This window comes from Dipodomys merriami, unplaced genomic scaffold (genome assembly GCF_024711535.1).
Source record: "Dipodomys merriami isolate MVZ:Mamm:240054 unplaced genomic scaffold, mDipMer1.0.p SCAF_19, whole genome shotgun sequence".
Classification (NCBI taxonomy): Eukaryota; Metazoa; Chordata; class Mammalia; order Rodentia; family Heteromyidae; genus Dipodomys; species Dipodomys merriami.
Window position 1 is genome coordinate 7,544,812 of NW_027203270.1, and position 27,263 is coordinate 7,572,074.

Consider the following 27,263-nt stretch of genomic DNA (forward strand, 5'->3'; position numbering starts at 1 on the left):
TCCAGCTTCCAGCAATTTATGTCTCTTCTCTGAATTCTTACAGCAAATATCAAATATGTTTACTACCACAGTTCAGCATTTGAGCAGGCTGTAATTATGTGTATGTATATTAAGCAAAGAGAGCATTTCTTATCACTTATTATGTTATTTATAGCTGTTATAATAGGACCAGATGTAAATGTTAGTAAGTTCTTCATTGAGTAAAATAAAGATTAAATCTGTCCGCAGGAAGTCACTCTGCTCCTGATAACTGCTTTTATCAGTCTTTGCTTTACATTTGGGAGGTAGAGCCTCCGTGGAATACTCAGCTGCTTTACAGATTATCAAAATTTGTCAAGAAAGTCAGTGCCTTGCCAAGTATTGTTACCTCATTTGTGAGATAAATGAAAATACAAAGACCTTATCTACACACTACTCCCCCATACCCAGGTCAACCATTCTGGTTGTCAGAGCTAAGAGCCTAAGGGAAGACATCCTGGTAGCTCAGGCCTGTATACTAGCCATACAGGAGGCTGAGATCTGAGGATTGTGGTTCGGAGCTAGCCCAGCCAGGAAAGTCTGTGAAACTCTCATCTCCAATTACCCACCAAAGAAGCCCAAAGTGGAATTGTAGCTCAAGTGATAGAGAGCTAGCCTTGAGCACAAAAGCTCAGGGATAGTGTCTAGGCCCTGAAGTCCAAAGCCCAGACCAGCACATAACCCCCCCCCACACACACACACACACAAAAGCTTGAAAGAATTTCACTACTATAAAGTCAGAAATTATCCTTAGGGAAGCCACTTTATAATTCTAGTCCTGATGATGAATGGTAGGATTACATAATGAAAGACTAGGGCTGGCATTAGAAATGACAAAATAATGGCATTTGCAGGGAAATGGATGGAGCTAGAAGGAATCATGTTGAGCGAGGTAAGCCAAGAACGAAGAGACAAACAGTACATGGTCTCCCTGATAAGTGGATGCTAAATCCAAAATGTTAGGTGATATGACAAAACTAACAGGACTTAAGAAACAAAGAACTCCCACTCATCTGGTTGAACCACTACCAAATATCCCCATGCTGCTGATCACATATATGGTATATAACATGTGAGCACCGTTATATATTACAGACTGTGATAGACAATTTGCTCCAGGAAAGTTAGAATGAACTTGTGACTTTAAATGAGCATCATTATTCCACAATACTGTGAAATTCGGGAAATTATGTAATCAATCACAATCAAAAAAAAAAAAAAAGAACCTCGGGGAAGGGAGGGAGGGAGGGGATGGTAGGGGGAAAACAATGGAGGGGGTAACAATGTTCAAGAGGAAGTGTACTCATTACCTCACTCATGTAACTGTAACCCTCTGTATAGTATCTTTACAATAAAAAAATTTAAAAAATAAAAGAAAGACTAGGGCTGGGAAGGTGGTTCAGTGGTAGAGTGCTTGCCTTACATGCATGAGGCCCTGGGTTCGATTCCTCAGCACCATATAAGCAGAAAAAAGCCAGAAGTGGCACTGTGGCTCAAATGGTCAGGCGTTAGCATTGAGCTGAAGAGCTGAGGGACAGTGCTCAGGCCCAGAGTTCAAGCCCCACAACCGGAAAAAAAAATAATAAAAGACTTTATGCTGAAGACTGTCTACAATACTTTTACACAGAAGCCAGGCGCAGGTGACTCACACCTGTAATCCTAGCTACTCAGGAGGCTGAGATCTGAGGATCCTGGTTCAAAGCCAGCCCAGACAGGAAAGTCTATGAGGCTCTTATCTCCAGTTAACCATCAGAAAACCAGAAGTGGTGCTGTGGCTCAAGTGGTAGAGCGCTTGCCTTTAGCTGAAGAGCTCAGGCACAGTACCCAGGCCTAGACTTAAGCCCCCCCCCCCAACCGAAAAAAAAATATATGTATATATAAATACATATATACATACATTTTTTTTCACATGGAAACCAGGATTGTCACAGGGTACTTGGGTATTCACATGGCATTTCTGTTCTCCCTCCCCTGTAATAGCTAAACCCAAACATTTCTGGTCCCTAACTACACTTTAAGCAGTCACTAAATCTTTGCTTCTTGACAAATATGGTATGATGTGATATGATTAAATATAAATGTATATGTCTAAGTCCATTATTCTTTATAACTAAATACCTGGGAAAAGTTTAAAGAGCCTTTTTTTCTCTTTTCTTTTTTTCCCTGTATTTCTTCCTTTTTTTTTTTTTTTTTTTTTTAGTTTGCTTGTTTCAGCAGTACTAGTGACTGAACTCAGCCTCCAAGTTCTCTCTATAACTAGAGCCATTAAAGAGCCTTTTTTTAAGGCAGGAAAATAAACAAGATAACTCACTGAGTTTTGCCTACTTCTAGGATTCTGACATTTATGTTGCTCAGCCTTCCATCATATCCATCTTAGATCTCACTCTCCTCTACATTCATGAAAGGCCTCCAGTTTATTAATTTTTCCTTTCCTTTCCTTTCCTTTTCTCTTCTTCCTCTTCCTCTTTCTCCTCCTCCTCTTCCTCCTTCTTCCTCTCTCTCTCTCTTTCTTTTTGGCTGGTATTGGGTTGAACTCAGAGCTTCTTTTTTTTTTTTTTTGCTCATGTGGTGCTAAGGAATGGAACTCAAGGCCTCATGCATGCAAGGCAAGCACTCTACCACTGAGCCACCTTCCCAGCCCCAACTCAGAGCTTCTGTATCATATCTTAAATAAGGGCTAGGTCATGGTTGAAGTGGTAGAAAACCTGCTAAGCAAGGGTGAAGGCCTGAATTCAAGCCATAGTACTGCTTTCCCCCCTACACAAAAAGAAAAAAAAAAACTTTAAAATGTCTTAAATCAGAAGATTTCACAATATCCCTTCTTTTTAAAAATCTTATCTCTCATGAACATCCTAGAACTGCAGATAGATTCAAAGCTATCTCACAAGTCTTGTTTACTGGTTAATGGACCTTCTGTTCTGATATGCCCTATTATCTTGGTGCTAGCAATCTTAAGCAAAGACTCTTAAGAGTAGCCTTCTTTGTGCTCTGTTTTGTAAAGAGCTTAGCTCTTTTTCATTCACATAGACTACATTTTGGTGGGTTTTTGTTTTGTTTTTGTTTTTGTTTTTTTGTTTTTGGTCATGGGGCTTGAACTCCGGGCTTGGGCACTGTCCCTGGCTCTTCAGCTTAAGGCAAGCACTCTACCACTTGAGCCATAACACCACTTCTGGTTTTCTAGTGGTTTACTGGAGATAAGAGTCTCGTGGACTTTCCTGCCCGAGCTGGCTTTGAACCATGATCCTCAGATCTCAGCCTCCTGTGTAGCTAGGATTACAGGTGTGAGCCACCGGTGCCAGGCTATAGACCACATTTTAAATCTTAACTCTGTCGTAATTAATCTATGAGATTGAGCAAGTAACCCTTTTTCTGAGTCTCACTTCCCTTGTCTATCAATTTGAGCTATAAAATCTACTTTATAAGTTGGTCATTTGTGTTGTCATAAAAAGAAAATGAAAAGCCTCTAGCACAGAGCTAGAACACAAAAGGGAATATAGAAAATGTTATTTTCTACTTGTATGTTCCCTTCTCCCATTTCCTATTAGGTTCAGCACAACAACAGAATGCCCTGTAGACACTCTCCTGATTCAGGAATTATGATTAAATTCACTCTCACAGGTGCAGGGCCCTAGCAATAAGCTGAATCCTCTATTGTTTCTTGGAAGGAGCAAATGTCTGTGGTGTTAGCTTCTGAAACTAATAAGAGTTGGCACTATATGAAGATATGTTTAGCTGTGCTTCAGCTCATTATCATGCCACACAGAAAAGACACTTTGGCCTTTTTGGCAATGTGGAACAACAGAAACTTTCATATAACACAAGTAGAAGTATTAATGCGAACAACTGATCAACTTGAATATATCTTGCAAACAGTTTAAACAACTTTGACTTCCATAAGTTCCTGAGCAACTTTCAAATGTGGTCAAAGGAGTATTTCAGCCAAAAGTTAGAAACAACACAGATGTCTTTTGGGCAATATAATGGATAAATAAATCATAATACATCCAGACAAAGGAATATTATAAAGCAATGAACATGAACACACAACTGCTACATGAAGTAATATGGATAAATTTTGTGAACACAATATTCACAAAAAAAGCCAGATATAAAAGAGTATATCACTTCGTGTGTGTGTGTGTGTGTGTGTGTGTGTGTGTGTGTGTGCGCGTGCGCACGCACAGATCCTAGGGCTTGAACTCAGGGTTTAAGTGTTGTCCCTGTGTTCAAGGCTAGCACTTCACCACTTGTGCTACAGCTCTATTTCTGGCTTTTTGTTGCTTAATTGGACATAAGAGTCTCACCAACTTTCCTGCATACGCTGGCTTCAAATTGTGATCCTCAGAGTTCAGCCTCCTGAGTAGCTAGGATTATAAGCATGAGCCACTGGTGTCAGACCATGTTTCTCATTTTAAAAGGAGGCAAAATTCATTTGTGGTGGTAATAATCTAGGTAATACCTTTTTTTGCCAGTCCTGGGGCTTGAACTCAGGGCACTGTCCTTGAGCTTCTTTTGCTCAAGACTAGCTACCACTTGAGCCATAGTGCCACTGTGATACTAAGGAATTGAACCCAGGGCTTCATGCATGCTAGACAAGCACTCTACCACTAAACCACATTCCCAACCCCCTCTAGCTAATATTTACTCCTTATGGAAGTTAAGGTTAGGGACTAGAAGAGAACAAAAAGAACATTTTTGGAATGTAGGTATATTCTCTGTGTTATATATAATAAAAAAATTACTTTAATTTACATAGGTAGACAACCAATGAATGGATCAAGAAAATTTTATATATATGTATATATATACACACACACACACATATATATATATTATACATATAAACATACACTGGAAATTTATTCATCTATCAGGAGGAATATTATTTTGTTACTTGCACAGAAATGGACAGAACTGAAAAATAATACTGAGTGAAGTATGCCAGGCTCAGAGAGACAAAAAGGTATATGTTTTCTTTCATATGTGAAAGTTATAGACATATATAAATATAGACATATATGAAGATATATACAACCAAAAAGCCCTATCCTTTGTTATACACACACACACACACACACACACACACACACACACACACACACACACACACACACACACAGAGCTAGTAGAGCAGATTTGAAGTGTTTCCTGCACAAAATGATATATGTCTTAGGAGATAATGAATATAGCAATTAAAACATTATATTGTAGCCCATAAATATGCATAATTACTGTGTCAATTAAAATGCACTTAGAAAATAATCTAACTAGGTGTTGGTGACTCACACCTGTAATTCTAGCTTCTCAAGAGGCTGAAATCCAAGAATCACAGTTCAAAGCCAGCCCAGGCAGAAAAGTCTGTAAGACTCTTAACTCCAATGAATTATTCAGAAAAAGTCAGAAGTGGTGCTGTGGATCAAGTGGTAGAGCACTAGCCTTGAGCCAAAGAAGTTCAGGGATAGGGGCTAGAAAGATGGCTCAGTGGTAGAGCGCTTGTCTTGCATGCCTGAGGCCCTGGGTTCGATTCCTCAGCACCACACAAGTAAAATGAAAAAAGCCGGAAGTGGTGCTGTGGCTCAAGTGGTAGAGCGCTAGCCTTGAGCTGAAGAGTTGAGGGACAGCGCCCAGGCCCAGAGTTCAGGCCCCACGACCAGACCCCCCCCCCAAAAAAAAGTTCAGGGACAGTGCCCACACCCTGAGTTCAAGTCCCAGGATACACACACACACACACACACACACACACACACACACACACACACACACACACAAAATCAAAATTAAATTAAAAAGCACCTTAAAAGAAAGTGTAAGCCGGGCGCTGGTGGCTCACACCTGTAATCCTAGCTACTCAGGAGGTTGAAATCTGAGGATGAGGATCATGGTTCAAAGCCAGCCTGGACAGGAAAATCCGTGAGACTTATCTCCCATTAACTGTCAGAAAACCAGAAGTGGTGCTGTGGCTAAAGTGGTAGAGTCCTCACTTCCAGCTGAAAAGCTGAGGAACAGTGCCCAGGCCCCAAGTTCAAGCCCCACGACCGACAAAATAAGGGAAGTGTAGACATAAGATGATTTTAAAACTCTAGAGGTCTTGGGAGCCATCTTTTCCAATCACCTCATTAAAGAAAATCATTAAGTAACTTACTCTAAATAAGTCAATCAAATTACAGAGCCTAATCTAGAGCTTTGATAGGGCATCAGGGTTTCTGGTCAAGTGCTCCTCCTGCACAGCTCTGATTCATCCATTTAGTTTGTATTCCTATTGTCTTCCAGAGGTCAGATCTCAAAATTTGACACATCATAAGCCCCCTTACTATGATAATAGCATCTTTTCCTTGCTAACTTAGTATGTGTGGGAGGGGAGATCAGAAGAGATACTCGCTGTTTTAACCACATATCAAACCCTTAGAAAATTGGTGGAAAGTGGTGCTGTAGCTCAAGTAGTAGAGCGCTCGCCTTGAGCTGAAGAGCTAAGGGACAACGCCCAGGCCCAGAGTTCAAGCCCCACGACCGACAAAAAAAAAAAAAAGAAAGAAAATTGGTGGAAACATCTAGAAGGGAAACAATTCTGGGTCTATTTCTTCACTGTTCGATATTTTGATGTGTTAATTGCAGTATCCCACAGTATGGCCCGCTCCAACATGTAGATTGATTTCTGAGCCACTGAGTTAAAAAAAAAAAAAAAAAGCCAGTTAGGTTTCTGAGCGTTGATTAAAAAAAAAAAAAAAAAAAAAAAAACAAAAACAAAAACTTTCCCCTTTATCTTTGTCCTCTGGGAAAAGTAAGTTCTAATGCCATCTTGTGACACAGGATGAGAATAACTGGACCTCAGATCCATTCCTACCCTGGCTGCCAGGTGGCAGCACTGTCATGTGGCATCTAAAGAGAATTGCAAATAAAACAGCAGGCAGGATAAATGTTCCATCACTAGTGAGCAGAGAAGCATATAATTGTGTTAAAGAAATAGTAAATAAAAATCATGAAACCCAAGGAAGGTAAAGAAACCTTTTCATTGGGGAGGGGGGAATGATAATATCAATAAAGATTTGTTCTAGAACAGAATGCCCAATACTTCCTTCTATCTTTCCAACCAACACATTGATTTTCTGTGACATTTTTTTCCTTTTCCATTTCCCCGCTGAGACTTCTCTAATGCTTAATGCAGCCAGATGTCAAATTCTATCAGGATGTCAGGAAACAGGGTACTAATTTTGATTATTATAATTTGATTCAAATTTCATGAGTGGAAAGTCCTTTAAACCAGACTCCTTTTACTTACTAACTTATTTATTAAGCTTTTTTTGTTTGTTTGTTGTTGTTGTTTTTTGTCGGTCTCTCTAGAGAGAGAGATAATTTTGCTAATCCTGGGGCTGAACTCTGGGCCTGGGCGCTGTCCCTCGGCTCTTCAGCTCAAGGCTAGTGCTCTACCACTTGAGCCACAGCACCATTTCTGGCCTTTTCTGCTTATGTGGTGCTGAGGAATCGAACCTAGGGCCTCATGCATGGGAGGCAAGCACTCTACCACTGAGCCACCTTCCCAGCCCCTTAAGCTGTTTTGTTTTTGAGATAGGGTGTCACTATGTAGCCAAAGCAGGCCTTTTGCTAGAATTTACAGATATGAACCCCTATGCCATCCCCAAGTTTCCTTTATATCATCATCGATCTTTAGCTCCACAATGTTCTCAGGAATAGCTAAATCCATGATGTCTGCAATGTCAGTATACTTACAGAGGTAAAGACTGTAGAAACTTTGGAATTAGGCAAATATCTGAGTAGATCTTCATATGTCTTTTATCATCTACCTAGCTATGCAATCAAAAAGCCTTTAGAACTGGGAATTATGACACACACCTGTAATCTCAGCCCTTGGGAGACAGAGGCAGAGGATCATGACTTCCAGATCAACCTAGACTACAAAATGAGATCCTCTGTACAAAAAAATAAGTCTTTAGAGCATTTGCTAAAAAAAATATATCTTTGGGGCTGGGAATGTGGGATCTAGCATGCATGAAGCCCTGGGTTTGATTCCTCAGTATCACATAAACAGAAAAGGCCAGAAATGGAGCTGTGGCTCAAGTGGTAGAGTGCTAGCCTTAAGCAAAAGAAGCTCAGAGACAGTGCCCAGGCCCTGAGTTCAGCCCCAGGATTAGCAAAATTATCTCTCTCTCTGTGGAAAAAATCTTCAACTGCAGTTATATATTTAGGAAAACTTGCTCAAGCTATAGACAGTATCATTTACCTAATGTATTTAGCTATTCCTTACCTCTTGACCCATTTCTCATAGGAATATTGTCTTACAACACTCACTTCACTACTTAGGTATATGAAAATGTTCAAAATTTGATTAAACCAGATGCTGGTGGCTCGTGCCTATAGTCCTATCTACTCTGAGGATCGGAGTTCAAAGCCAGGCTATGCAGGAAAGTCCATGAGACTTTTAATTCCAATTAGCCAGCAAAAAGCTAGAAGTGGAGCTGTGGCTCAAGTAGGAAAGCACCAGCCTTGAGCTCAAAAATAGTGTCCAAGGCCTGAATTCAAGCCTCGGGTCTCACTAATACACACACACACACACACACACACACACACACACACACACACACACACACACACACACACACACACACACACACACACACACACACACACACACACCTGATACATATGTCTGTGCTCATGTGAATTCATGTGTAAATGTGATATTTTGGTTGGGCCTCTCAAATTACAGAGGAGAAAACTAAGATCCTGAAAAGTCAAGGAATTTTCCTAAAATGATAATAGTTTATTACAGGGCTTATCCTCCATCCTCATTCTATTGCTTCCTAGTCCAGTATAAGTCACTGACTCATGCAGACTTAGTTGCCTGCTCTATTTCAGAAATTGCATTTCCTAATAGACACTTACCTCTTTCTATTTGTATTTCTATCTATGTGCCTGTATCAACAAATATGACTATGCGTCTATTTGCAAGTACATAAAGCATATCACTAAGCTTTTTTTTTTTTTTTTTTTTTGGTCATGGGGCTTGAACTCTGGGTCTGGGCACTGTCTCTGAACTCTTCAGCTCAAGGCAAGCACTCTACCACTTGTGCCACCATGGACTTTCCTGCCCTGGCTGGCTTTGAACTGTGATCCTCAGATCTCAGCCTCCTGAGTAGCTACGATTACAGGTGTGAGCCAGCAGTGCCCAGCCCTCACTAAGCATTTTTGCCCTTACTCTAGAAAAAAACTACAGGTAATTACAGGTCTCTCTGTTGGTACCAGTTGTAAAGATAAGGGAAGACCTTCAAGTTAATTATTAATAAGCAGATTTGGCCCTTTCTCCAATCAGCTCTATTCCCTGAGTCCTCAGGAAATAAGGCAAAATAACCAGAGTGGAACCAGACCCTGTAAAGGGGAAACTTAGTTTTAAGGCTGTGAAAGCAACTAGAGACACGGCTAGAAGAGGCTATAGCAGATTAAAGGTGAACTGTGTGCAATCAGTGCTCAAACTAACAAGGATACCACTTTGGTCTTCAGCCTAATCCTTGCATTTTATGACTCCAAGAAAGGTAAGTACTTCTCTAGGCTAATGTAAAAAAAAAAAATTCAGAGGAGCTTAGTGAGCCATTGGGGTTTTTTCCAACATATCAGGACGTAGTCTATCCCCAGCAAGTAAAACTTTCTAGAAGTTATCTTTGTAGCTTTCTGTCTTTAAGTAGGACTATAACTTAAGCCAGAGAGAAAGCTATGTTTCACAATTAGGTGTTTTCAGAGAACATAATACATTCTTCTGTCTTAGTAATGTAATTAATATTTTAAAAGTCCTGTTACAATGAAATATCTTTAAAACAAAAACAAAAAACAAGGCCTTGATTTGTTTCCCAAGCTGGCTTCATACTTGCTATATATCCCAGATTTGTCTGAATTCATGACCTCCTGCTCCAGTATCCTGACTGCTGTGATTATAGATGCGTACACCACAACTGGCTTGAATGGATAGCTTTAGAAAGAGTTCCAGTACAGTTTTAGTATTGTCCTCAATTAAGAGAAAAACCCTTCTGGGCGCCAGTGGCTCATACTTGTAATTCTAGCTACTCAGATGGCTAAGATCAAAGGATGGTGGTTCAAGCCAGCCTGAACAGGAAAGTCCATGAGACTCTTAGCTCCAATAAACCACCAGAAAACCAGAAGTGGTGCTGTGGCTCAAGTGATAGAGCACTTGCCTTGAGCTGAAGTGGTCAGGGACAATGCCCCACGACCAACATTAAAAAAAAAAAGGAAACCCTTATAAGATGTTGCCTTAGTTTCTAAAGTGGCACATCCAAATAGATAGGGATGCTCTTAGGTAAGACAGGTGAGAGAAAAAGTGATTTGGGGTGGAATGGTATTATATGCTGCTCTTTTGTACTGTTTAAATGTATTTTTTTTTTGGCCTGGCATGATAGTGCACAACTATAATCCCAGCAGAATTCAAAAGCCAAATCCCATGCTGGTGGCTCATGCCTGTAATCCTAGCTACTCATGAGACTGAGATCTGAGAATCATGGTTCAAAGCCAGCCTGGGCAGAAAAGTCCATGCTGGTTATCTCCAATTAACCAGGAAAAGGCTTGAAGTGGAGGTATGTATCAAGTAGTATAGCATCAGCCTTGAGCGATAAAGCTAATCAAGAGTAAGGTCCTGGGCTAGGAATATTGCTTAGTGGATTGCTTGCCTAGCACTCATGAAGCCCTGGGTTCAATTCCTCAGTACCACATAAAAAGAAAAAAGCTGGAAGTGGCTCAAGTGGTAGATTGCTAGCCTTGAGCAAACGAAGCTAAGGGACAGTGCCCAGGTCCTGAGTTCAAGCCCCAGGACTGGCAAAAAAAAAGAGTAAGCCCTGAGTTCACACCCCAGTACTAGCACCAAAAAAAAGCTATATTTTCAGAGTGTTTTGAACATTTCATCTCTAAAATTAGCTGGTCAGAGTTAAGGAAAAATAGCATAAGATGCAGATATAAGTATAATAAAGTATACATAACTATGATCTATTGTTCTGTGGAAAACTATATTGTAATAATAAACTTTTGAAGATTCTCCTTAGGACAGCAGGCAGATAGAACAGGATGGAGAAGAAAAAACTAAGCATTTTTGAAGGAATAAAATGGTTAGTCTTTCATTATTTGGGAAGTTTACTTAACTGTTTTCACTTTTCTTTCTCCTAAAAGTAATAGATTGGTACTCAGTTTTCTTTATAATAAGGTAACTTCTTGTATGCAGCTGTTTGTCTTTTTTAGGGAGGGTTTGATCTCCCCAGTTGCAAGTTTTATGAGCGAGTACTTCATTCTTTTGTATTCTCCTACAGTGCCCAGAATTCTAATGAGTAAATACTGGGTAAATTCTAGCTCCTTTCCCCCCCAGACTTTGGAGAAAGCAGCTGCCAAGTGGAACAGTTACCAGGGATATTCCCAAAGGATGTGAGAAGCATCAGGAATTTGTTAATACAAGGTAGGGAATAAGCCTTTTCTGCAAAATCACTTTGCCATTCTAAGAATTTTTTTTTCGTTGGTCTTGGGGCTTGAACTCTGGGTTTGGGCACTGTCCTTCAGCTCTTCAGCTCAAGGCTAGTGCTCTACCACTTTAGCAACAGTGCCACTTCTGGTTTTCTGAGTTGTTTATTAGAGATAAGAGTCTCAGGGCCTCTCTTGGACCAGGCTGGCTTTGAACCATGATCCTCAGATCTCAGCCTCCTGAATAACTAGGATTACAGGTGTGAGCCACTAGTGCCTGGCTCCAAGAATTTTTTATTTATTGAAAATGCCTTGTTTACCCACTTCTTAACCTAGATCTCAAATATACTATTTTAACACACACACACACACACACACACACACACACACACACACACACACACACACACACACACACTCACTTGGGATTTCTGGCAAATTAGTTGCCAGACTTTTAGGCAAAAGTCAAGTAGATGGGAACAAAGAAAGAGAAGGAAGTAGTGCCTAGCTCTCTCTGCCTCAAAGAAAACTATCCATGAGCATTTCCCTATACTGAATTTATTGAAGTCAACTTTCTCCATGAGACTCATGGTAGGACGAAATAAGAAAAAAAAAAAAAAACAGGACTTGCATATTTGATACCAGAAACATGTACAAAAGAGGAGGTGAACTAAAAGGGAAAGCACCTGTGGAGTTTAATAGGTGTCATGAAGGGACATGGCTTAGCGAGGCATTGTCAGATAGAGGATTGGCAGCAGTTTCCTGTTTGGTTTTTCTTCCAGAAACACACACAGAAGCCAAAATTGCCACAGTGATCCAAAATTGAACTATGGCTACCCTACAGTGCCTTGGCTCTTGGAGTGAAGTAAAATGTCAACCTCATTTTATTCAGAAAGGAAGCCAGAGGTCAAGTGTATTCTGAAGAACTTGAGAACCATTGCTGCTCCCCAAATTAACAGCTCTGCCACCCCCCCCCCCCCCCACTGTTACTTAACCCCTGCAACCAAGTTACAGCCTGGATCCTTTCTAACAGGCAAAGGTGAGATCCAAAAGGGAGAGAGAGGTAGACACTAACTTTCAGTTGATATCCTTGATGGCAGCAGGTACTTAGTAGCAGCAAAAGCCACCAGGAAATGTATTATTCTCTTTTATTCTCTCTCTTAATCTGTCATCTTTGAAAATCAATTTTCTAGGGCTGGGAAGTTGGCTCAGTGGAAGAGCGCTTGCCTTGCATGCCTGAGGCCCTGAGTTCGATTCCTCAGCACCACATAAGCAAAAAGAAAAAAGCCGAAGTGGCGCTGGGGCTCAAGTGGTAGAGCGCTAGCCTTGAGCTGAAGAGCTGAGGGACAGCGCCCAGGCCCAGAGTTCAGGCCCCACGACCGGACCCAAAAAAAAAAAAAGAAAAAGAAAATCAATTTTCTAATTTCTAAGATCTCTTTTAGTACTGACTTTTCGTAATGGTGATATGATCTTCATTTCTGATGAGTCTTTTTTTATTTTTTTTAGTTTCATTTTGAATGCACACAGTAAAGGCATTCAAACAGCACAGGAGTATGTAGGGAAACCTAAGTCTCCCTCCTCTGCCTGTCTCTTCATCCTTCAGTCTCATTCCTTGAGGGAACTATTTTTGCCAACTTATTATATTCTTTGAAGGGATATTTCAAGCATGTATGGCATGTATTTTAAGAGTATAAATGATAGCATATCATACACACTGTTCTGTACCTTGCTTTTTCCACTTAACAATATACTTTAGCAATTTGCCATATCAATATACATATATTTGCCTCATTCTTTCTTTCCCACTTTCCTTCCTTCCCTCCTTCCTTCCTTCCTTCCTTCCCTCCTTCCTTCTTTCCTTCCTTCCTTCCTTCCTTTCTTCCTTCCTTCCTTCCTTCCTTCCTTCCTTCCTTCCTTCCTTCCTTCCTTCTTTCTTCCTTTCCTTTCTGTATGTCACTGGAGATTGAAACTAGGGTTCAATCTGAACAAGTACTCCTCCACTAAGCTATACTCCCAGGCAGTGGTTCTTGATCCCAGTCCTAAGTCTCTCCACCTCTCTTCTTTCCTATTCTCACCCATTCGTTTTTTGTTTGTTTTGTTTTGTTTTGACTTCTCTGCTATAATGGTTCTTTGTTCAGAGTATTCTTTATTTGGCAAAAGTTTCTATCTTTCTAGAAAATGAAGTGTGCTATTCCAGGGTGAAGATAGACTGAGAAATTAGAACTGAAATAGCAGAGTAGAAGAAGAGATGAAATATTGGTTACTAATTTTTCAGCAATATAGCTATGTTAAAAACCAGGCATTTCTTTTCTTCCTCCTCTTCTTTTTTTTTTTTTTTGTCAGTCATAGGGCTTGAACTCTCAGCCTGGGCATGGTCTCTGAGCTCTTCACCTGAAGGCAAGCACTCTACCACTTGAGCCACAGCGCCACGTCCAGTTTTCTGATGGTTAAGTGGAGATAAAAGTTTCACACAGGTTCCTGTGATTCTCAGATCTCAGCCTCCTGAGTAGCTAGGATAACAGGTGTGAGCCACAGGCACCTGGAAAACCAGGCTATTTTTTAAATTTTATTTTATTTTGTTGTAAAGGTAATGTACAGAGGGGTTACAGTTACATAAGTAAGGTAATGAGTACATTTATTGTTGAATAGTTACCCCCTCCCTTGTTTTTCTCCCACGTTTCCTCCTCCCTAATTGCCCCCCCCAAATTGTAAAGTTCATTTCCAACATAGTGTCTTGTGAGTATCTCTGTTGCATTGGTTCACCCTTTGTCCTTTGTTTCACCATTTTGTTATTCCCTTTCCCTTCCCCAATTCAGATAAAGGTATATACAAGACACAGGGTACCATATGTATGAGTCAAGCGGAAAAGGTCAGATAATGTGATGTTAGGAAAATGAACCCTTAGATATGTATTTTAATGTTTTTTTCTTTCATGCATTTGTTTCTAACGCATTTATAAGATTATCTCTTTGTTGCTTTGTATGTCCCTCCCCCACAGTATAACCCCTGCTTTCACTATATTTGATGTCAGTATAACTTGTGGAGGAGATGGGGAAAAACAAGTCGTTTAAGGATACAGGTGGACCTGTTGCAACAATGAGAAGTACAAGTTGTCATGTCGAAAACAAGCTTTACAACGTTGGTGCGGGGAGGGGGGGGTTTGGGGGGCGGAGGATTAGGGGGGAGGGGGGGAAGCTGGGAAGGGATGTGAAGGGTAAACAAAGGAGGAGGCTGCAATGCTTGATAAGAAATGTACGCATTATCCTGCCCATGTAATTGTAACCCCTCTGTACAGTGTGTTCACAAAATAAATAAATAAATAAATAAATAAATAAATAAATAAATAAAAGAAAGACACAGGGTACCAAAATAAAAAACAATGACAGGTTCTTACCGATCCTTTTTTTTCTGGGGGGGGGGGGGTCCAGTCGTGGGGACTGAACTCTGGGCCTGGGCGCTGTCCCTCAGCTCTTCAGCTCAAGGCTAGCACTCTACCACTGGAGCCACAGTGCCACTTCTGGCTTTTTTCTTTTTGCTTAAGTGGTGCTGAGGAATCGAACCCAGGGCCTCAGGCATGCAAGGCAAGTGCTCTACCACTGAGCCACCTTCCCAGCCCCCTTACCCATCCTTTTTGTAAAAAATTGCATTTTTATTCAGGCAATTCCTTAGACACTGCTCCTATACTGTTGGAAAGAGAAAAGTTGGCACTTGTAGAGAAACTGAGGGATTCATAACCAGAATAATGAAGAAACACACTTTTAGTAGTAAAGCACTGCCTAGCAAGCATGAGTCCCAAGAACCAGTAATATAATATCTAAAATCTCTAACATCTATATAGAGATTGAGAAATAAGACATTCGTTTCTAAGGATGTGGCCAAGGTATAGTAAATTATGTATCTTTATATAACTTGGGTGTTTCATACACTGTATTATACTTTCTAAAATTCTACCATACCACTGATATCCTCAAATTAAGATTTCTTATGCAAATATCTTTAACCAAAGCCAGCTAATATTGCAATTTTTTTTTTTTTTTTTTGTTGGTTGTGGGGCTTGAACTCTGGGCCTGGGCGCTGTCCCTCAGCTCTTCGGCTCAAGGCGAGCGCTCTACCACTTGAGCTACAGCACCACTTCCGGTTTTCTGGTGGTTTATTGGAGATAGGAGTCTCACAGTCTTTCCTGCCTGGGCTGGCTTTGAACTGCGATCCTCAGATCTCAGCCTCCTGAGTAGCTAGGATTACAGGCGTGAGCCACCAGCGCCCGGCTAATATTGCAATTTTATGGTCACTTACAGTACAGTGTTTGTATTTATAGACCTGCTCCATCTTGACACTCAGTACTTCACAGGTGAGACCTGAAGGAGATGAGCTGGGAACATGGATGGACATTAATTTATAATTGAGGCAGAACTGAACTTACACTGACAAATGAAGCCTATTTTGTAGGCTTTAAAACAGTAGTTCCCAGGAGGTAGGAACACATGCCATGCTGAAATATACCTGTGGCTACAGAGCAGAATTCTTCTACTTAAAAAGATTAGTTTATTCCTGCTCTTTCAATCATAATGTCACTCAGATTGCAAAGTATCTTCATACTTGCTTTCTCATTTTTTGTTTAAGACCTTCACAACATCTCTGAGAAATACGCTGAGTATTATTTTAACCATATTACAGATTTGGAAAACCAAAACTCTGATAACTTGTCCAAAATAAGGTTTATCTTTCTCTCATCTCTCTCATAAACATATGTTATCATGTCAGAGAACTGAGTGATATTATGCTGTAAATTTCCTTGTTTTTCTTTCTTTTTTTTTTTTTTTTTGTCAGTCATAGGGCTTAACTATGGGCCTGAGTGCTGTCCCTGAGCTCTTCATCTCAAGGTCAGCACTCTACCACTTGAGCCACAGCACCATTTCCAGTTTTCTGGTAGTAAATTGGAGATAAGAGTTTCACGAACTTTCCTGCCCAGGCTAGCTTTGAACTGTGATCCTCAGATCTCAGCCTCCTGAGTAGTTAGGATTATAGGAGTGAGTCACCAGCGCCCAGCTTTGTTTTTCTTTTTGAATGAAATGACTTTAAGGGTATCTCAACCTATTTCTCCCAACACTATCTTCCTGATTAAATTAAAATAAAGGATTACTACTTCTCCAGTGGTTTCAGGTATAGTGCCTGAATACTATGGCCACAAGCTCCTGAAGCAAAGCTCATTTTATACAGACTTAATCAAGATATAGAGGAGTCATTTAGAAAAGTCAAGTCGATGGGGCTGGGAAGGTGGCTCAATGGTAGAGCGCTTGCCTTGCATGCATGAGGCCCTGGGTTCGATTCCTCAGCACCACATAAGCAGATAAAAAAGCCGGAAGTGGTGCTGTGGCTCAAGTGGTAGAGCGCTAGCCTTGAGCTGAAGAGCTGAGGGACAGCACTCAGGCCCAGAGTTCAGGTCACATGACCAGACCCCCCCCCCAAAAAAAAAAAAAAAAAGAAAAGGAAAGAAAAGAAAAGTCAAGTCGAATTTACAGGTCTGACTTAGGCAACCAGATAAGACCTTCCAAACTGGAATAAGAACCACTGCCTGAACTGGATGAGGTCATTAGTGAAGACACATGAAGTAAGTTCCAGACTACAGTCAACATCTATCTTATCTTCTTCATTTCCACTCTTAGACTGAAATCACACCATCTCTCATCTGATGCCTGTAGTAGCCTCCTAGTAGGTTTTGGTGTGTCTGCCTGTCACCCTCCCAATTCCTGTCACTCTTCTGCACAAAGCCCAAATAAAAACCAAAGTCCTTGCTGGGTGCCAATGGCTCATACCTATAATCCTAGCTACTCAGGAGGCTGAGATATGGGCATTGTGGTTCAAAGCCAGCATGGGCAGGAAAGTCCTGGTGAGACTCTTATCTCAAGTAACTACCCAAAAACTGAAAGTGGTGCTGAGGCTCAATGTGGTAGAGCACTAGCCTTGAGCAAAAGAGCTCAGGGACAGCTCCCAAGCCCTGAGTTCAAGCCCCACAACCACCACCAAGAACATTAAAAAAAACCCAAAACCCAAAGTCCTTCCAGGCACTCACACCTATAATCCTAGCTATTCAGAAGGCTGAGATTTAGATGATCCAGGTTCAATGCCAGTCTAGGCAGAAATGTCTGTTACACTTCATCTCCAAAATAAACAGCAAAAAACAAGGCTGGAGATAGCTCAAGTGGTATAGCACCAGCCTAACAAGTGTAAGGCTGTGCTGAGGAAAAAGAAAAGCCACCAAAATCCCTAAACTGGCTTGCTAGGCCTTACACCTGTTTCCTCTGGATTTTTATGGTCTGAAACCACATCACCTACTTGCTCACTCTGTTGTTTCCCTGACCACTTTACTACAACTCTACAACTCTACCACTGCTTTGGAGCCTTACTCTCATTGCCTTTCCTCCCAAGTTAGTACTTCACCCAGGCTTCTTCTTGGTGAACCCATGACTGCCTTCAAGTCTTGCTTCAATTCTCACCTTCTCACTGATACTTAACGTATACTTCAGACTACCAACTATTGACAATCTGTGCTCCTCAGACTACTTACTCATTTATTTTTCTCTGGTTTTAATGTTTTTAGAAGCATTCATCCCCTTCTACTATAAAACATATTGATTGTATTCATTGTAGTCTGCTTCCTCTGTTCTACTCCACAACTCTCCCTCCTCTTGGCTTGTTCCCTTGTGAGAATGTATCCAACTGATATATACAAATGAAGCAGTTCCTGGCATATACACCTTATATAAACATATATACAAATATATATATACATATATAAATATGTATATATATATATTATATATATAAGGTATACATGTGTGAACACCTGTTAAGTGAATGAAACTGAATATATGAAGCTGGGGAGGAGGGTGTTTCCTTTTGCTTTCTCCAATCTCCTTTCAAAATAGTTGACTTTTAGCAGTAATTCAGTCACATTACATTTTACATTCTTCCGTGGACTTTGGAGTCACCTCTATTAAAGAAGGAAACTTTCAACAGTGCTACACCCTTCTATCTTTGTTATTATTATAATCTTAAGAATAATAGGTAAACAAGATAAGGTTTATTCCTTTACTCTGATCTTAAGCTATAAAAGGCCTCACGGAGATTTCATCCATATCTCTTCTTAGTATCTCTATCCACATTTATTCTTGGCAGTATTTTATGCCTATACCCTAAACCTATGAACACTCAGGTCATTGGGGCTACAATTAAAAGCTTAATATCAGAAATGAGCGGGTGGTTCATATTTGTAATCCCAGCAACTTGGAAGGCAGAAACAGGAAGAACTTATCTCAGAAACAAAACAAATGGGCTAAAAACTTGGCTCAAGTAGTAGAACACTTGCCTGGCCTATTTGAGGCTCTGTGTTCAACTCTCACCCATTCACATACACACACACACACACACACACACACACACACACACACACACACACACACACACACACACACACACACAAAAAAAAACTTAATATCAGGTAGATACAACTATAGTTTTTGTCAGACCAAATGATAAAAATAAATAAATGATAAAAATTTTTTTACTGTAGTTGTTCTTTCATTATTTCTTTTTTGTTTTACAGTTTTCTTACCAGAGGTCTTCCAATGCAGGGTCTACCCAGGAAAAAGAGTTTCCTCAGAGATGGGTTTTTTTTTTTTTTTTTTTGGTCGTGGGGCTTGAACTCTGGGCCTGGGCGCTATCCCTCAGCTCTTCAGCTCAAGGTGAGCGCTCTACCACTTGAGCTACAGCGCCACTTCTGGTTTTCTGGTGGTTTATTGGAGATAGGAGTCTCACGGTCTCTCCTGCCCGGGCTGGCTTTGAACCGCAATCCTCAGATCTCAGCCTCCTGAGTAGCTAGGATTACAGGTGTGAGCCACCAGCGCCCGGCGTCAGAGATGTTTTTTTTACCACTACAACCTCCACATTCCAGGGGATAATGGAGATAAAACTACAAGTACTGGTGATTTTTCTAGTCTTTTGACACAAGATACAAAATAAGTAGGAGTAAAACAAGAACAAAAAGAAAAAGAAGCATTTTTAGCTTTGGGGTTTTTCTGGTTTTTTGGGGGGTGGGAGTAGGTGGGCCTGGGGCTTGACTCAGGACTTGGGCTTTCTCTCTAAGCTCTTTTGCTCAAGTCTAGCACTTTACCACTTTGAGCCATAGCTCCACTTCTAGTATGGGATGGTTCATTGGAGATAACACTTTCACAACTTTCCCACCCAGTCTGGCTTTGAAAACCATGATCCTAGCCGGGCGCTGGTGGCTCACACTTGTAATCCTAGCTACTCAGGAGGCTGAGGTCTGAGGATTGCAGTTCAAAGACAGCCTGAGCAGGAAAGTCCATGAGAATTTTATCTCCAATCAACCCCCAGAAAAACCGGAAGTGGCACTATGGCTCAACAGGTAGAGGCCTAGCCTTGAGCTGAAGAGCTGACCGACAGCACCCAGGTCCAGATTTCACGCCCCACAACTGACATTAAAAAAGGAGGGGGGTATTGGGGAAGGTGGCTCAGGGATAGAATGCTTGCCTTGCATGCATGAGGCCCTGGGTTTGATTCCTTAGCACCACATAAGCAGAAAAGGCTGGAAGTGGCACTGTGGCTCAAGTGGTAGAACCCTAGCCTTGAGCTGAACAGCTGAGGGACAGCATCCAGGCCCAGAGTTCAGGCCCCAGGACCGACAAAAAAAAAAAAAGAAAAGAAAAGAAAACCATGATCCTCAGATCCTCTGAGTAGCTAGGATTATAGGCATGAGCCACCAGCACCCAACAAGCATTTTTAGCTTTGATATTATTAGTCTGAGTCTTCTAGAATATTACTGGGGGTTGAGAAATTAGTTTATGTTAGAAATCATTCTATTTTTTTTAATGGGAAAATTACCTTCTCTATAAAGAAGGTCCCAGAAATGTTTGTACCTTGACACCATCAGTGATCTTTTACCTCTAAGCAAGTAAGCTTACCCTGTGTCCAGACTTGGGAACAGAATAAACAGTTATCCCTGTTATAGGTAATTCCAGTCACTGTATGTTTAGACACAAAATATTTGAACATTAAGCAATTAAAATAGTGAAGATATCAAACAAGTGCATGGTTCTGTCTTCCCTAAATGGGTGAATACTCCAATTTGAGTTTGGATTATATCATAGACCCTACAACGGGAAAATTTAACATGAGATTGGTAATAACAATATGTATCCCAGCCATTTGCCAAAGATTTGGCTTATGACTCAGAAGCAATGCCAATTCACCTTTGTTCCTCATATATTCTGTTAAACCAGGAAACACACACGAACCATGACTTTGTTTTCTTTTTCTTTTTTCCCTCAGTGCTGGGATTGAAGGAAATGTGATTTTTTTTAAAGTGTAGGGACTCTGAGAGGATGATAAAGGTAAGTTTAGAACTCCTTATGTACCCAAGGCTATCTTTATTTGAGAACAGTGCAAGAATATGCCCTGAAAGACTATGGAAAATCCAAAATCCCAGAGAAGATGACTCATTGAGAAGAGGCTGAAAAAAGAGGTTAGGGATAAGAAGCCCCTGATTCATATCCAATTCCTGATTCTGAGTCTGAAGTGAGAATCCAGCTTCTGACTTTGAGTGGACTGGGCCCCCTATAAGCCTATGAGTCAGGACAAGTTTAAGTAAAAGAAAAGGTTGGTCATTTCCCTTGCTCAAATTCTCTTTCTTTTTCTCCTCTCTTTTCTCTTTCTTCCACCCTATCTCTCCTTTAGACACAGATGAGAACCTGGAGAAGAGACAGAAATGGAGTGTTGTGGTCAAAGTTCTGACAACTGCTATGTTGTTGCTTGGTGGAATTCCCATAATAGTATTTGCCATAGTTCCATGCCCTGTAAGCTGGCTGATATTTTGGATCCTTGGACTTGGTCTATGAAGACTTCCTTCTGTTCCATAGGCAGCTTGGCATAAGGAGGAGAGCATGGATTTTGGCATTCGTGTTCACTAGCTGAGTGATTTGGGGAAAGCTGCTTAGTCTCCAACTCAACTGCCTCATCTGTTAAAATGGGACTCAAAGCATTTGTCTCTCGCATGGAGGGAGGCTAATTGGGATCTTGTGTAAGAGGAGCTTAGCATATAGAAAATGCTTGCCAAATGTGAGTTCCTTCACTTGGTGCTCTTTTATTTTGTTATTGAAGCAGTGTGTGTGTGTGAGCACGCACACGTGTACACACATGCGTGTATTACCCACTGATACTGAAGCTAGAACTCAGAGCCTTACTTTTTTTTTTTTTTTTTTTTTTTGCTGGTCCTGGGGCTTGAACCCAGGGCCTGGGCTCTGTCTCTGAGCCTCTCAGGCTAGTACTCTACCACTTGAGCCACAGTGCCATCTTTGGCTTTTTCTATTTATGTGGTAGTAAGGAATTGAACCCAAGGCTTCATGCATGCTAGGCAAGCACTCTACAATTAAACCACATCCCCAGCCCCAGAACCTCATTTTTTCACTAGTCTTTTTCCACTCAGAGCTGATGCTTTACCTTTTGAGCCACAGCTCCATTTCCATTTTTTTGCTAGTTAATTGGACATAAGGATCTCATGGACTTTTCTGCCTGGTACTGGTTTCCAACCTTAGTCCTTAAGATCTCAGTCTCCTGAGTAACTAAGATTACAAGCATGAGCCACAAGCACCCAGCAGTATTACATTTTTTGATGTGGAGGAGGGGAGAAAACAAGTTCTCACTATGTAGCTCAGCTTGTCCTTGAACTCATGATCCTCCTGCCTCTGCCTCCTGAGTACTGAGACTACAGACATATACCAACATGCTCGACTTTGTTACTGAGATTTTAGAATTCTGTATACCTCTGCATACAAGCTTTATATTAATTTTAGTTTTAATTTTGAGACAAAGTCTCACTACTATGTATGTAGGTCAAGCTGGCCTTAAACTCAGATCCTTCTGCCTCAGCCTCTTTAGTTCTAGGAATATACATAAGTACCACACTAAAGGATAATTATTATTATTTTTTTGTCAGTCATGGGGCCTAAACTCTGGGCCTGGGCACTGTCCCCCAGCTCTTCCACTGAATGCTAGTACTCTACCACTTGAGCCACAATGCCACTTCCAGCTTTTTCTGCTTATGTGGTGCTGAGGAATCGAACCCAGGGCTCCATGCATGCAAGGCAAGCACTCTACCACTGAACCACCTTCCCAGCCCTAATTCCTTTTTTTTTGTTTGTTTTTTGTCAGTCATGGGGCTTGAACTCTGGGCCTGAGCGCTGTCCCTCAGCTCAAGGCTAGCACTTTACCACTTGAGCTACAGTGCCACTTCTGGTTTTCTGGTGTTTATTGGAGATTAGAGTTTCATGGAGTTTCCTGCCCGGGCTGGCTTTGAACTGTGATCCTCAGATCTCAGCCTCCTGAGTAGCTAGGATTATAGGCATGAGCCATCGGCTCCCAGCCTAATTACTTTTTTAAAAATTGAGTGGGTTTTTGTTTTGTTTTGTTTTGTTTTCTGGGTGCTGGTGGCTCATGCCTGTAATCCCAGCTACTCAGGAGGCTGAGATCCAAGATGGTTTGAGGCCAGGCAGGGCAGATAGGTTTGAGAGACTCTGTTTGCAAAATAACTAGCAAAAACCAGGTGGGAGGAATGGCTCAAGTGATAGAATCCCACCTGTGAGTTAGCAAGCTCACAGTTCAAGACTCTGAGTTCAAACACTGGTACTGGCCAAAAATAATTATTTTTATTAGTATTCATTAGTTGTTCAAGGAGTAGTTCTGTAGTGACATTGCCATATATGCATATTCCATTGACTTCACCTTTCTATCACTTGCCTTAACTCCTCCTCCCTTCTTAAAACAATTTCAACAGATTTTGAAATCCTGTTTTCATACATGCACATAAAGTACTTTCGAAAATTTTCATCCTCCTTCACCTTCTCTGTTCACCCCCGCCCCACTCCCACAAGAAGGAGAGTTCTAATGAGGCTTAGAAAATATCCGGATGTTTGCCAGTCACTAAAGTATATACCACTATTTTCCTCCTTTCAGAGTCAATGTCACCAGGAGCCAGAAAGCTGTGCCAGTGCCAGCAGTTATGGAGAAGGCAAAGGAAGGAGAACCTGTAGCCTGGGACAGATGAGTCCCGGCTTGCCCCTCATTCTGAGAAGGGAAGTGTTTTCTGTATAGTTTACATCATTTGTTGAAAGCAAACAGGGTTACCATATTAGTGCTGGGAGGCAGCAGGTTGCTTCATGATCAAAACAAATGTGGATAATTCTTTTTTTGTGCTAGGAAACAGGTATCTATCTGTATGTACTGCTATTTTCCTAATATTAGTTCTAACATTAGCTTTGAGCAAAAAAGCTCAAGGACAGCACCTAAGCCCTCAATCCAAGCCTGATACAAAAGAGAAAAAAAAAAAGCAAAAGAGATATGGTATAGGACCCAATCTCTGAAACCCAAGCCCCAGTACCTGTGTACACACACACACACACACACACACACACACACACACACACACACACACACACACACACACAATCATAATGTCCAGAAGAGTTAGGAATTCAGATATTATATACAAAACTTGATGAATGGCTGGGAATGAGGCTTAGCAGTAGAGTACTTGCTCAGCATACATGAAGCCCTGGGTTCAATTCCTCAGTACTGCATAAACAAAAGAAGTGGCACTGTGGCTCAAGTGGTAGAGTGCTAGCCTTGAGCAAAAGAAGCTCAGGGACAGTGCCCAGTCTTGAGTTCAAGCCCCAGGACTGGTCCAAAAAAAAAAAAAAGACAAAACAAAACCCCACAAAACTTGATGAGACATGTAGGCAAGTATGGTGAGGGTAGAATGGGACTATTAAAAATATTTGGTCAGGGGCTAGGAAGTTGGGTCAGTGGTAGAGCGCTTGCCTTGCATGCATGAGGCCCTGGGTTCGATTCCTCAGCACCACATAAGCAGAAAAAGCTGGAAGTGGCGCTGTGGCTCAAGTGGTACAGTGCTTGCCTTAAGCTGAAGAGCTGAGGGATAGTGCCCAGGCTCAAGCCCCACAACCGACAAAAAATAAATAAATAAAATAAAAATTGGTCAAGCTGGGCACCAGTGGCTCATGCCTGTAATCCTAGCTACTCAGGAGGCTGTGATCTGAGGATCATTGTTCAAAACCAGACTGGGTAGGAAAGAAAGTCCATGATATTCCTATCTACAATTACACACCAGAAACCAAAGTGGTACTGTGGCTTAAAGTGGTAGAGTACCACCCTTGAGAAAAAAAGCTCAGGGACAGTGCCTAGGCCTTGAGTTCAAGCCCCACAACTGACAAAAAAAATCTGAACAGATTCAGTGTTCAAGTAGGAGTGAATAGGTACATTGCTAGTGAGTTTCAGGTTTCAACCAATTGTAGCTTCTCATTCATATGTGCAATCCAGTACTGATGCTTTATCAGTGTAAGAACTGGGTAACGAAGAGGTAAAATAAAAGGTACTTGGCATCATATGGGATTTTGTACTTTACTGCTATATGAAGAAATGTTCATTTGCATCCTTCTTTATCTTTCATATTTTTTTGATCTCTAGGTTAGACAAGATGCTCCTAATACATCAAACTCAAAGAAAGCTACAGTGATTATTTTTATCCATTAGACATACTTTTAAAAAGTTCTGCTCTTGCTGGGTGCTGGTGGCTCACACCTGTAATCCTAGCTACTCAGGAGGCTGAGATCTGAGGGTTTGTTGAAAGCCAGCCAGGGCTGGAAAGTTCGTGAGATTCTTATCTCCAATGAAAACCAGAAGTGGCACAGTGGCTCAAGTGGTAGTGCACTTGCCTTGAGCTGAAGAGCTCAGGGACAGTGCCCCACTACCGACAAAAAAAAAAAAAAAGTTCTGCTCTGCCTCATATACTTGAAAGAATACACTGTCTTCTATACTATCTTCACTCCACTGTTAATCAGTATGGGCAGATTCTTGCCAGTGTTACACTCTTACATTCACTGAGACCTTTTAATCAACAATAATGATAAGATAGAGAAGGGGGAGCCTGGGCTGAGCAGTTACCCTCATGCCACTTCTGTGATTGACTTTGTATATCCATAGTAATGGATGTGTGTGTGTGTGTATGTATGTGTATATATATATGTATGTGTATATGTGTATAGATATATGTATGTGTATATATGTGTGTATGCATGTGTATGTATGTATATACATACATACACATATATACATATATACACATACGTATATATACATATATATACATATATACACACACATACATACATACATACATATATATATATATATATATATATATATATATATATATATATATATATATATATATATATATATATATCCAGTTGTGGGTCTTGAACTTTGGGCTTGGGCCCTGTCCTTGCATTCTTCAGCTCAAGGTGAGCACTCTACTACTTGAGCCACAACACCATTTCTGGTTTTCTAGTGATTTATTGGAGATGAATCTCACAGACTTTCCTGCCCAGGCTGGCTTTGAACTGTGATCCTCAGATCTCAGCCTCCTGAGTAGCTAGAATAACAGGCATGAGCTACCAGCACCTGGCAATGGATATATTTTTGTCCCACCAAATGAAGACAAAGGCCTCTTTCCAAACACTATGAATGGACTTATAGCATCCAAACAATCCAACTGTTAACCAACCTCATATCTGACATAATGCTCAAATGGTTTTCAACTAACTAGACAGGGCACCTGCTTGCCCAGGGATTATGATTTAGCCTCTGCTACTACATGTAGTTTGCAAACATTCCAAAAGTGCTACTCATAAATCATTCCCAAGAGATTACGATTAAGGAACTGGGCTGGGAAGGTGGCTCAGTAGTAGAGTGCTTGCCTCGCATAAATGAAGCCCTGGGTTAAATTCCTCAGCATCACATAAGTAGAAAAAGCCAAAAGTGGCGCTGTGGCTCAAATGGTAGAATGCTAGCCTTGAGCTGAAGAGCTGAGGGACAGCACCCAGGCCCAGAGTTCAGGCCCCACACCAACATAAATAAATAAATAAATAAATAAATAAATATTTTTAAAAGAAAGATTAAGAAACTGCAGACAAATAGTACTCTAGGGACAATACAGAACTAAAGTGGATCTAATATTATTCCTCTATTTTAATACTGAGCCACATATAGTTTGAATAAAGACTCCAGAGCAATGTGACCATAGCCTTTCTTACAAAGACATAGCTATGAGTCTGCCTGTTTGAATAAATTTTGCTGCAGAAGTGGAAAGACCTATTCTTGAAGTAGTGTTTAAGTGAAAAGGGGAGTGTGCCATCTTGCTTCTTTTCATGAGATTCTGAAAGCATTGCTCTTAGAAAATGCCTACATTAATCACCACCCTTCCAAGCCTCACCTGCCACAGAATGTCTTAATCTAGAAACAGCAGATTTCCCACAAGAGAAAACCTGTGGCAAAGTCTATGCTCATCAACTTTTCTGTAAGAGTATAATCCTGGCACAGATGGTTCATGCCTTGAAGCTATTCAGGAGGCTGAGATCCAGAGGATCTCAATTCAAAGCCAGCCCAGTCAGAAAAGCCTAAGACATTCTTGTCTACAAAGTAACCAGCAAAGGCTGGGAATGTGGCTTAGTGGTAGAGCGCTTGCCTAGCATGCATTAAGTCCTGGGTTCGATTTCCCAGTACTATATAAACAGAAAAAAGCTGGAAGTGGCACTGTGGCTCAATAGTAGAGTGTTAGCCTTGAGCAAAAAAAGCTCAGGGACAGTACCTAGGCCCTAAGTTCAAGCACTAGAACTGCCTAAAAATAATAATAA

At 41.0% G+C, this 27,263-nt stretch overlaps 2 protein-coding genes across 6 annotated transcripts in view; one reads left to right on the plus strand and one right to left on the minus strand.

Moving 5' to 3' along the window:
* Acaca (acetyl-CoA carboxylase alpha) overlaps positions 1-27,263 on the minus strand; it is a 297,113-nt gene that overhangs the window by 251,955 nt on the left and 17,895 nt on the right. The gene's annotated exons all lie outside the window — the stretch shown is intronic.
* Positions 860-21,467, plus strand: CUNH17orf78 (chromosome unknown C17orf78 homolog). Its single transcript, XM_070026877.1, is given in 10 exon segments — positions 860-910; positions 9,470-9,563; positions 11,393-11,479; positions 12,264-12,355; positions 12,358-12,520; positions 13,825-13,871; positions 15,820-15,829; positions 19,433-19,462; positions 21,235-21,353; positions 21,417-21,467. Coding segments are annotated over 10 exon segments (744 nt in total).